General features: G+C 38.0%; 1 protein-coding gene across 1 annotated transcript; it reads left to right on the top strand.

The window, feature by feature from the left end:
* The first annotated feature begins 12,173 nt into the window (after positions 1-12,173).
* Positions 12,174-12,684, top strand: LOC107789742 (uncharacterized). Its single transcript, XM_075245528.1, has 2 exons — positions 12,174-12,432; positions 12,623-12,684. The coding sequence occupies exons 1-2, from the start codon at positions 12,174-12,176 to the stop codon at positions 12,682-12,684; spliced, it is 321 nt and encodes a 106-aa protein (XP_075101629.1).
* Positions 12,685-13,085: the final 401 nt, after the last annotated feature.

The raw sequence follows: 13,085 nt of genomic DNA, 5'->3' as shown, positions 1-13,085 counted from the left end.
TTCAACCCAAACACTTCCAAATCTCGAGCCAACCATCCCCACAAGTCATAAATCATTAAAGCACATACATGAAGTTTTATTTAGGGGAACGAGGTTCTAAAAGTCAAAACAACCGGTTGGGTCATTACATTCTCTCCCACTTAAATATACGTTCGTCCTCGAACGTGCTAAGGAGTGTTCCGGAGTTATCCAAAATTACTGTTTAATACCTCGTGCACTTACCCGTGCTGCCACAACTCAGTTGAGCACAATAGCTCGAGCCAGTCTGAAGATTCTCCCTTTTTACTTAGCCAAATAAGACTTAGAGTCCAATTCCAACATCCGGAATTCTCTGCTAGGTATGTTCCCATCATACGAACACCGTATCAATCACTACACGATGCACCAATACATGATTGCATACCTTTGCTGAATTCAGACTATGCACTGCATAACTCACATGACCATAATAACATCCTCTGATAACAATAGCTGAAATTCCACGAATCTGATGCTCACAATGCACCTCATGACATATATAAGTCTTGTTCCAACTCTTGAAATACCTCCACGACGGAAGAGATGTGTAGAAATTCATAACCACCTGCTGAGTCAATCAAATCATGGGGTCGCCCCTCCTGACAAGGACCATTACCTCCTTCTAAACTGAATAGCGATATTTGTTCCTTATTATACCTTATATAAATCTGATTGTACTTATTTCCGGTCCAATAGTCTCGTCTCACCCAGTATAAGCTGTTCGAGCAATAAGCCACCGCAGACGCTGCCAAAAGTCTCATATGGTGCCACAATGTGCCAATAAGCTACAAACCCGAACGTGATACCTAAGGAAAAATGAACTCTGGAAAGGATTACTCAACCCACGTAACTAATTAGACAACCGAAAAGGTGTCATGAACCTTTCTAAGAAAATAGGACCCAAAACACACAAAATAGAATATAGGGGACTGTACTCAACATCACACTATTGCGGTGTACAACCCGATCCACACATGATACCCGTGGCGGCGTGCCACCCGATCCGCACAAAAAGAATCTATAAGAAAATACTTAGCGAGCTAGAACGATCATTACTACAAAATATCCGAATATCGGACACAAGCACGCTCGGTGCATAATATCATCCCTTTAAGGACTGACAGAGCCATGCGCTACAAAATTCAAGCACTACTAAGGTGCGATATATGATCTGAATCTCGAGAGCTATCCTGCTCACATAACACCATCGCTACGCGGAACCCCATCACATAAGAAATATATCAAGCTGTTTCATAACTCACACGGCACAATATAGTATTACATGAAATAACCGACGACGAAACGACATCCAACGTCCGAATATTCCTCCATAGGGAGCTTTTATGCTGAAATGAACACATCCGGCCTGATATAGAGCCCATATTCATATTTAAATCCATCCACATACCTCAAGTCGATTTTGATTGCACCGTACTAGGCTAATAACCTTTCAAGGATCCATAATAACCCCTTTTCCCATAACACACAAGAATAGCCATCATAATCGGAACAAACTTCCACTGTCCACAACTAAATGAATCGAGCACCCTCCATGCATAAATTCTCGAATCAGCGATATTACCACAATCTTCATACTTGGTTTCAATCTTCACTCAATCAAGTGACTACATGTCACTCTTACACAATCTTTCCGTGAGACACGCTCCCACGGCCTTTCGCACTAGGTAACAAATCTGCACATCCATGCTACCGGTTACACTAATGTTGTAAAGCATATCAAGAATCCACAAATCAATACACAAGGTCTCTTACACCTGACATCGATCTTAGATGATGCCAAAAACAATACCATCTTACTTTAAACATTTAAATCCCTTTCCTGCTCATCCGAGCTCATGACATCCTTGTCAACACCGAACCGAAATCTTATATCCTCAACTTTCGAATCCCATGCTACTTAGTGCACTTAACCACGCCAATGCGCAAGAGTACAAGAATTCCATCATAACTCCCAAACCACTAATAGGGTAAACATTTCATCATATAGAAACCTTCTTCTTAACTCATTTCAAGAGAACCATTGCACCACGTGACTGAATTCCCATATCCGTAGAAAATACCGGCCTCAAGTAGTGGTCTAAACCACCATAACTCTTCTGGGATCCTTCTACACATAACATGTCATAATACTTGAATTCCTCCAAATAAAATCAATTACGGCGGCCGTCAAGCCTCGCACGTACCACCATAAATCATATGCATAATTCAATGCGCTGAAGGAACTGATCATTGCCACCATCGTGCCGATTCAACCATTGTTAGCCGATCCGTCTTTTCTCAATTTACTCTCAACTTGCCTTAGAAATAATAATAGCTCCATTCATTTCATCACAAACTCAAATCCGCACTCATCCCAAGTGACCTTATTTCACGAGACCACGCTATTTCAAAACCCACTAATTATCTCATATCCCTTCTTGTGCGCACTTTTTACATCTTCAACTGGTACACCTATTCTGATACTTCTTTTATGAATCCGAAGTTATTTTCTTCTGTTTCTTTAATCTACATCACAACCTGAAGATAAAACAGAGTACTCCAAGCCCCGTTTAATAATCTGCTGCAAAAGCTCGATACTCAACCATACTACAGACTCGAGATCCTTAGACACCGCACTTTAAATTTTTGAACCCGCTAATACCGTTATTGAGAGTCACTTGCTCTGACTTGTTCCCAAACATGATCAATTCCAAGTCCCTGCTAGCACATTGACACTTTATCAAGGAAACATCCGACTGTTTCACTTTTTTGTGCATTACATCTACACGAAGCATAAACTCTGAGTCTTCCAAAAACTTGAATATGAATTGATAAGGCCAAATATGGCCCACATTCCCCAAATCCTTTGCTCAAATTACCACTGATATTTTCTTTCCTTAGTTGCAATGACCCACCAATACACCGATAACCAGAAACCATAGAAGTTGACACTACGCAATCCAATCATAGACGGTGGGGCTCTCCCACTTAGCTTGAAGCTACAATTACAAAATTTTGGAATCCACCGAGATTCTTTCTTCATCGTTGACATGATCCTGCACACGCAACTCGCCAAATTTTCTCGAAATCCTTCTATTAACCTTTAATAAACACTCCGAACCACTAGCCACATTTACATATTAAATCTCTTACCGGGTAGCCAGTAGAATTCTTCGCAGAAGCTTCGTCAACACTACGCGACCGCTAACCTGCTTACAGGAGATAACCCACATGTGGAAATTACATGCTGACATATTCCAACGTCACTACACCGAGTGCAATTACTAAGAAATCAGTAGATCATCCTGAGTCCGAGCTCATTCACCAGCTGCACCAGTTCGTTCACTCCTCATGGACGTCAACTAGAGGTGCGACAATATATTCCAATCCAAAGTTATGTTGTATCCTTCTTCATATCAAGCAACTCCCTCCTGTTGTATCCAATCTTCCTCAATATAGCAGCTAATATTACAACTTAAGTCCGTAGACCTAGTCACTGTCCATTTTACATCTCAAATCACTCCAAACATTCCTCGTGTAATCATCATACCACGTAACCCATGTGCTACCTTGCCACTCTCCCACTTTGGTCAACCATCTCCTTTAAGCAACTACTCTGCTTCTGTTTTCTTACACTTTGCCTTTTCGGAACCTAACCACCGCAAGGCACCTTCCACATGTCCTTCCTCATCCTTCACTGCCCAGTTGTTGCCTTAACTCAAAATCCGTCTTTGTAGAACTTGAACCAATAGCTCGTTACCAGCTTTAAACCTTTTTGACGATCATCCTTCTCGAGACATCAATACTGGAAATGCTACTTCGATCCTGAATCACTGCACACCGCGATCTCTAACGACTGCTTCCCCTATACCAATTCCTAACACCCCGTCGTGAAGGCGAGTTGAAGAAATCCATAACACTGGCGAACCTTAACACATTTTACAAGGCGATGACACCACATCAAAATTGAGAACTCTACCACACTTGAAAATATCAAGCTTTGTTACTCCATCAACCCCAAACCTGAACATTCATAGTCTGATTGCCTTTTCTTCGCTAGAATTAAAACATGGAACCTCTGAATCATGTACTGAGAAAACCTTCTTTCAAGTCGTTTACTGCCCTGACACATAGACGGGCATTTTACCATTTCATAAACACTGTGCGATAACAATGCACGAATCGTCATAACAATCAATGCGAAATCTCAAAACCTTAGGTAGTACTGATACTTAATTTGAAATGAGAGAGCGGCCTTTCGCAAGGAGACGACAATAGCCCAATTAATTACACAGGGAGAAGCATCATGTACTACATCTGTAGTACCATTAAAAATTTACTTGATCCCCAATTTATAAAAAGTGCTTCACGTCGCATAAGATTGAATAGGAAGGAAATGTAGGCATAAGTATCAAAGGAATCGAATCGCACGATGAGGAATCAAAAAGGGAAGTATTCCTAACAGCCCTGTAGCCTCTTGAAGATAAGCATAGACGTCTCCGTACCGATCCGCAAGACTATACTAGACTTGCTCATGACTCATGAGACCTACGTGAACCTAGTGCTCTGATATCATGTTGTCACGATCCAAAATCCATAAAGGTCGTGATGGCGCCGGACACCGGTGTTAGACAAGCCAACAATAAATACTAAATAAATTCTCATTTTAATATTTTTGAAGTCATAGTTGTTCCCTTCAATTAAATAGCAGGAGATGAAGTTTACAAAATATATACTAATATCTTTAAAAATTTCCAATACAGTGCAACCCATAATCATCCCAAAATCCGGTGTCACAAGTGCATGAGCATATACTAGGGAATTAAAAAAATAAAATACAGCATCTGTCCAGAATACAAATTAGAGACAAAAATATAATATTTCTGAAGGAGACTCTGTTGGCTGCGGATCGTAATATAGAATGCAGCTCACCTATGTCCCCACAATTATTAACCACACCTCTGCGCCAACAAGGCCGCTAGACAAATATGTACCTGCATAATAAAATGTGCAGTAAGTGCAGCATGAGTACGAAAACAACGTGTACCCAGTAAGTATCAAGCCTAATCTCGAAGAGGTAGAGACGAGATGGCCGACTTTGACACTCACTATGGGTCAATAATATTAAATAATCATGAAAATAGAAATATTTATATCAACGTGATTCACATAGTTAACAATAATTTTAGTGAACCAACAGAAGCAATTAAATTCCTTCAATTCTAATAAATTTCTAGTTTATCAATTAGCCTCATTTACAGGAATAACAATAATTCCTTAACAAGCAGAGATAATTAAATTCCAATAATTTCCAAGTTTCAATTAGCTTCACAAGATGAAATAAACTATCAAAATATTGTGTAATTATTATTATTAAGCACGATTTCTGCCGAGGTCGTTCGGCCCGATCCAGAGTATCGTGTACACTGCCGAGGGACGTGCGGCATGATCCATAGATGCATTTATCCTGCCGAGGCGATCGGCCCGCTCCACAAGAAAGGAGGACATTTTTCTTATGTACCTCCGGGAATGGGAGTATGTTTATTATAAGATAAATTTGAGAGGATGAACAATTTCTTTTAACAATTAATTAATTTAAACAGAAATAAGCATATGAGATTTCCATATTTTACTATCTCTCACTAACAATTTACGATATATATATCAAATAATTTAATTAAATAACAGATACAATTTACACCAGTAATTCATGCTTTGAGTCCTAAACTATCCGGACTTTAGTATTAATAGTTGCTACGCACGGACTCTCGTCACCTCGTGCGTACGTAGCCCCCACAATTAGCAACAATTATTAATTTAATTACCTATGGGAAAATTTTACCCTCACAAGATTAGACAAGAGACTTATCTTTTCTCAATGCCCACTTCCGATCACGATGTCGTGTAAAAATCCCAATTCGGTGCCGAAAATCCGAAACTATACAAAAGTTATATGAAATAATTAATACATGTTAGATAATTCAAAATTTATCTATTAAATAAACTACCCTATCCAAAATGGTAAAATTCCTAAAATTCACCCCGGGCCCACATGCCCGGAGTTCGAAAATTTTCGGAGGGAATCGTTACCCATAATCTCAAGAACTCAAATATACCATTTTCATCCAATCCCATAGTAATTTTCGTGGTTAAAATCCATAAATACCAATTTCTAGGTTTTTCTTCAAAACCCCAAATTTCTACTAATTTTCCATGAATTTTCACGCCTAAATTCGTATATAAACCAAGTATTTAACTTGCAATAGGTAGGAATCACTTACCTTGACATAAATGATGAAAATGGAGCTCCAAAATCGCTCCTAGGTCGGCTCCCATGGAGGAAATGAGATGAAATGAGCCAAAACCATTTTTCTAAACTTATACACTGCCCAAGCAAACCTTCATCGCGTTCGCGAGCCTCCCATCGCGATCGCGATAAACAAAATTCTCATAAGCCATTTTCAAACTCTTCTCAGACAGCCTCTAGTATAATGGTCATAACCTTTTGTACAAAACTCCAAATCATAAATGGTTTGACTTTCTGGACACTAGACATAAGGACTATAACTTTCATATGTTGATCATCTCCCAATGCCTTATAGATTTTGAGATATAAACTGTCAAATTCAGCCCTGTGAAATACAAATTTCTTGATCTTCCCAGACAGCCTGTAGTGTACCAGCCATAACTTTTTGAACATAAATCCAAATGCTAAATGGTTTATCTTTCTGAAAGTTAGACACAAAGGGCTACAATTTTTAGCTTCGGATCATCTCCAAATTCCTTATAGATTGTGAGATATGAGCCTCTGAAGTCAGACCTGTGGAACAGAGATTTTCTTCTTCGCGAACGCGAGAATCTCTTCGCAAACGCGAAGAACAAAATCCCAGAAGCCAAATCCTTCCTCGCGAACGCGAAGAACAACACCAGACACCAGCATCAGCTATTGCAAAATAGCCCGAAATGATCTGAAACCACCCCGAAACACACCCGAGGCCCCCGGGACCCCGTCCAATCATACCAGCCAGTCCCATAACGTAACACAAACTTACTCGAGGCCTCAAATCACATCAAACAACATCGAAATCATGAATCGCACCCCAATTCAAGCTTAATGAACTTTAGAACTTCAAACATCTACATTCGATGACGGAACCTATCGAATCATGTCCGATTGACCTCAAATTTTGCACACAAGTCATAAATGACATAACGGACTTATGAAAATTTTCGGAACTGTATTCCGACTCCGGTATCAAAAAGTCAACTCCCCGGTCAAACTTCCAAACTTAAATTCTTGTTTTAGCCATTTCAAGCCTAATTTCACTACAGACTTCCAAATAAAATTTCGATCACGCTCCTAAGTCCAAAATTACCATACGAAGCTGTTAGAATCATCAAAATTCTATTCCGGGGTCGTTTTGCACATAATTTGACATCCGATCACTATTTGAACTTAAATATTTTTAATTATTTCATCAAAATTCCATATCTCGGGCTAGGGACCTCAGAATTGGAGTCTGAGCATACGCCCAAGTCCCAAATCACGATACGAACCTACCAAAACTGTCAAAATACTGATCCGAGTCCGTTTTCTCAAAATATTGACCAAAGTCAAACTTGGCCTTTTAAAGCCAACTTAAGGAATCAAGTATTTCGATTTCAACCTAAACACTTCCAAATCCCGAACCAACCATCCCCACAAGTCATAAATAATTAAAGTATATTCGGGAAGTATTATTTAGGGGAACTGGGTTTTAAAAGTCAAAACGATCGGTTGGGTCGTTAGAGGTACCGCCTCGTAGTCCCAAAAGTAAATATGCAAGACAAGGGGAATCTCCCGAGGTACCGCCTCGTAGTCCCAAAAGTAAATATGCAAGACAGGGGAAATCTCCTGAGGTACCGCCTCGTAGTCCCCAAAGTAAATATGCAAGACAGGGGGATCTCCCGGAATACCGTTCCGTAGTCCCAAAGTAAATATGTAGGGCAGGGGAGATCTCCCGGTATACCGTTCCGTAGTCCCAAAGTAAATATGCAGGGCAGGGGGATCTCCTGGAATACCGTTCCGTAGTCGCAAAGTAAATATGATTTCAACAACTGCACATCAAGTGCTCACATATCACAAATGGCTCATCAAGTGCTCAAATATTATAAAATATCAGAAAATTGCACATCGAGTGCTCAAATATTTTAACTTGCCTCAAAAATCAACAATACATCATTTCCACAATTAGGAGCCCATGGCTCGACCATAATGTGCACAAAATCTTAACAAAATATATTTCACATAAATTCAAGGTGGAAATCGCACCAAATCAACATATAAAAATAATTTCAACAAACCAGGATCTAGGCATGACAAATAGAGGATTTAATAAGTGCTAATAATTTTTGACTTAATACATAAGGGCGTCTAAGAATTTTAACCAATGTAATTTGCACATATAAACCAAGTACGTACTCGTCACCTCGCATACATAGTTTTTAATTATACAATTTACACATAAGACTCAATGCCTAAGGGGTAATTTTCCCCACTCAAGGTTAGGCAAGATACTTACCTTTTTGAAGTTATGTCAATATTCCATAATCGCCTTCTTGCTTGAATTGACCTCCAAACGCCTCGAATCTATCCACAAATAATTCGATTCAGTCAATAAAATTTATTGGAATTAATTCCATAAGAAAATACTAATTTTTCCAATAAAAATCCGAAATTAGCTCAAAAATCGTCAGTGGGGCCCACATCTCGGAACTCGACAAAAGTTACAAAATCCGAAAGCACATTCAACCACGAGTCTAATCATACTAATTTTACCAAAATTTGACCTCAACTCGACCCCCAAATCTTCAAATCGTATTTTCAAATCCTTAAGTTCAAACCCCTGATTTACACCTCAAAAACATGTAATCCAATCGGATTAGTCGATGATAATTCAATATTATGGAGTAGAAATGATCACAAGTGACTTACCTCAAGTTTTCCTTGAATTCTCTCTCAAAATCGCCTCAAAACCCATGCTTGAAGGCCTAAAAATGGCAAAACTCGGAACCCCTCTGTATTTAATATTCTGTTTAGGATTTTCGCACCCGTGGTGATTTCTTCGCACCTGCGGTCTTTGTACCTGCGGTCTTTGCACCCGTGGTGATTTCTTTGCAGCTGCGGTCTTCATACCCGTGATAATACTTTGGCACCTGCGATCTTCGCATCCACGATAATTTCTTCGCACCTGCGGTCTTCGCACCCGCGATGCTTTCTTCGCACCCGCGGTGCCTGGCCAGCCCATGCATTTTCGCTTCTGCGAATCATTCCTTGCATCTGCGAGCTCACACCTGCGGTCCTTTTTCTCGCAGGTGCGATCACAGCAGATGCCCAACTGCTTCAGCTCCTCCTCCAAATCCAAATTCGATCCGTTAAGTATACGAAACTTACCCGAGGCCATCGGGACCCCGTCCGAGCATACCAACACGTTCCATAACATAACACGGACCTACTCGAGGCCTCAAATCATATCAAACAACTTCAAAATGACGAATCGCACCTCAAATCAAAATCTATGAACTTTGAACTTTCAAATTCTATATCTTGTATTGAAACATATCAAATAAATCCGGAATGACTTCAAATTTTGCACACAAGTCATAAATGACATAACAGAGCTATTCAAATTTTCAGAATCAGACTTCGACCCCGATATCGAAAAGTCAACCCCCCGTCAAACTTTTTAAAATTCAAGTTTCGTCATTTAAAGTTTACTTCCACTACGGACCTCCAAATAATTTTTCGGACACGCTCCTAAGTCCAAAATTACCATACGGAGCTATTGATATCATCAAAATTTCATTCGGAGTTGTTTACTCAAAAGTCAACTTTCCGGTCAACTCTTTCCATTTAAGTTTCCAAACAAGGATAGTTCTTTTAATTAAATTCTAAATCTTCAGTAAATTAAACTCGACTACACCCGCGGTTCATAAATACATGTTGCGAAGCTACTCGAGACCTTAAGTCCCTGAACAGAGCGTTAATTCTTAAGGTCCCCACAAAAAAGTTAAGACCCCACCCCCGCACAAAAAAAGTTTTTTCTTTTTAATTTTCAAATTTATGTTTTTTCTTTTATCTACACCGCCCACCTCCCACCCCGCCTAACCCCATTGCCCCCACCCCCGCACAAAAACAAATTTCTTTTCCTTTTTCTGTAATTTTTAAATTTCTGTTTTTTTTTCTGCACCCCCCCACCCCACTGCCCCCACTATGCGCAATTTTTTTTTTTAAATTTTTTTTTTTTGTAATTTTAAATTTCTATTTGTGCCCCCCCTCCCCTCCCCCCCCCCCTGATTTTTTTATATATATTTTTATTTTTAGTTTTTTCATCTTTCAGTTTACAAGTTCGAAATTTTACATATTTCAAAGTTATCAGTTCGGAAGTTTATGTGTTTGGATGTTTACGAGTTTAGAAATTATAAAGTTTACGGGTTCGAAATTTCGCAGTTCAGAAGTTTATGAAATTTGTGGGTTCGGAAGGTTGTTTGTTCTTCACTATAACAATAAAGTTATAAAAATATTTTGCCATATTAATTTTTCAAATGGCCACCCAATTTGAATTTTTTCTACCAAAATTGTCAAAATTTTACTTTTTGTCATATTAAAATAATTAAACAAATTTTCCTATAACAATAAAGTTATAAAAGTATTTCTATCATATTAAAAATAAAATTATTTGTGAATTGCTAAGTTACGTTTTCCATAGGTCACCAAACTTGAATTATTTTTCTATCAAAGATGTTAAATTAATTTTTAGGTCACAACTGGGCTCCCTACTTTTCAATTTTATAGCCCATATTTCAATTTACAACCGAGTATCCCAAAAATAACTGGCCCATATCCGAAAAATGGGCGTTATTTCCGTTATTTGGGATTCAGAAGCGGGATTTTCTCTCATTCTTTCCATTCTTCTTCCCCAAATCTACAAAAATGCGATTTTACACTCAATGCAACTCAAAAAAACCTTGAAATTCTTCTTCATCTCGAATTAACAGCAAATCAAACACAAAAGTGAATTTGTTTTTGCTGCAATCGGCGCGATTTTCATTTTTGCTGCAATATTGATTTCAGCTTTTGTTCGATGGAGCTTTATCCAGTTTTTGTTCTTCATAGTGGTGAATGATATGACAATAAATTTATCAATTTTGCAGGCGATTGTGTAATAATCGAGTCTAGTTCAGCTACAATAATTTAGTTGAAGCAATTTCGAAACAGATTAGAGTTTATTTTGAGTTAAATACATTATAGATTAAGTTCTCCCAAAGGATGGTTTGCCACCGATCCTGATTTACAACAATACTGGTGTTCGGTGTATATTGAATTAAAGAAGAAAAATTTGAATTTCACTGAGTACCTATTGTATGTGACAGTGAAAGAGATTTATGATAATTATTTGGTTGCTACAAGTTCCAGTTGTTTGGTTGCTACAAGTTCCAGTTGTATAGATAAAGGCAAGTGTGAAAATGATATTTAAGATGCATCCACAGTTGATAGCATTGAGATTATGCATGATATCGAATTTATTAAAAACATCAATTATGGTATAATAGACAATATGTTAAACGAATTGGTTGAGGAGGATCAAGTTTATAAAGATAAAGAGACAGTTATCAATGTGATAAAAAACTTAGCTGTACGCGAGAGGTTCCAATTCAAGGTGAATAGATTAAGCGCAACAAGGTATGGTAATAGTTGTATATTCTGTTATATATATATAGTATAAAGTAGTATATATTTGTATAGAGGTATTAAAATTAGTATATATCTAGTTATGGTTTTGTATACAAGTGTATTTATAAGTTGAATGATCTTTAATCCTAGGTATCACCTTATGATTGTGGATGACAATTGTGCTTGGAGTTTCAAATCTTCTGCCATTTACATGGCAAACATATTCAAGGTGAGAAGTTACAATAATAATCACATATGCGGCTATGGTGAAAGATACTTAACACAACGTCAAGCTACTTCAGGTGTAATTGCTAGTATAGTCAAGGACAAGTATGTTAATCCAAAAAAAGTTTACACCCCAAATGATATAATTGAGGACATACAAAAGCAACATGGGGTTGAAGTGAGCTACATGAAAGCATAGAAAGCTATCAAAATATTAATGGCAATGATAAGAGGGAATCCGAGCGATTCATATAAGGAGTTGCCGAGGTATTTGTTTATGTTGGAGCATACAAATCCAGGAACGGTTACAAAGTTGCACAAATCAGAAAATGGATGCTTTCTTTATGTATATGTTTCCTTATATGCATCTATCAAGGGTTTGGAGTATTGCAGACCGATAATGGTTGTTGAAGGAAGTTTCCTTAAGTCAACATATAAGGGTACCATATTGACTGCTTGCACACATGATGGAGCTGGTGAGTTGACTGCATCTACCTTGTTTCTGCAGTTTGTATAATATTGTAGTTTCATATATAAACGTGTATAGGATTTCAGAGCTGCTGTTTTTATAAGATTTGCAGTATGTATAAATTTGTATGTTCGTGTATAAAATTGTATTATATTTATATAATTGTCTGAATCCTAATATCTTCTTTGTATAAACAGGAAAAATTCTTCCACTTGCATATGCAATTATAGATTCAGAGAATAATAAATCTTGGGAGTGATGCTTTGTCTAGATAAAGGGTACTTTTGGTGTTAGGGAAGGGATGTGTATAGTTTCAGATAGAAATGAAAGCATTGTCACAACCCAAAATCCATTAAAGGTCGTGATGGCGCCGGACACCGCTGTCAGGCAAGACAAAAATAAATACTTAATTTGATTCTCATCTTTTAGTATTTCGAAATCATAATTTTCTTAAATTAAATAGAAAAATGTGGAATTTACAAAGTAAATAATAATATTTTTAACAATTTCAATGCAAGGCAACCCATAGTCACCCCAAAACCCGGTGTCACAAGTGCATGAGTATCAACTAAAAAGTAAAAATAAAATACAGCATCTGTCCGGAATACAAATTGGACAGGAAAAATATAAATACTCTGAAGGAGACTCTGCTGGCTGCGG

Source organism: Nicotiana tabacum, chromosome 23, assembly GCF_000715075.1.
Source record: "Nicotiana tabacum cultivar K326 chromosome 23, ASM71507v2, whole genome shotgun sequence".
Taxonomy (NCBI): domain Eukaryota; kingdom Viridiplantae; phylum Streptophyta; class Magnoliopsida; order Solanales; family Solanaceae; genus Nicotiana; species Nicotiana tabacum.
The sequence above is the reverse complement of the archived record's forward strand: the minus strand, read 5'-3'. Positions and strand labels throughout refer to the sequence as shown.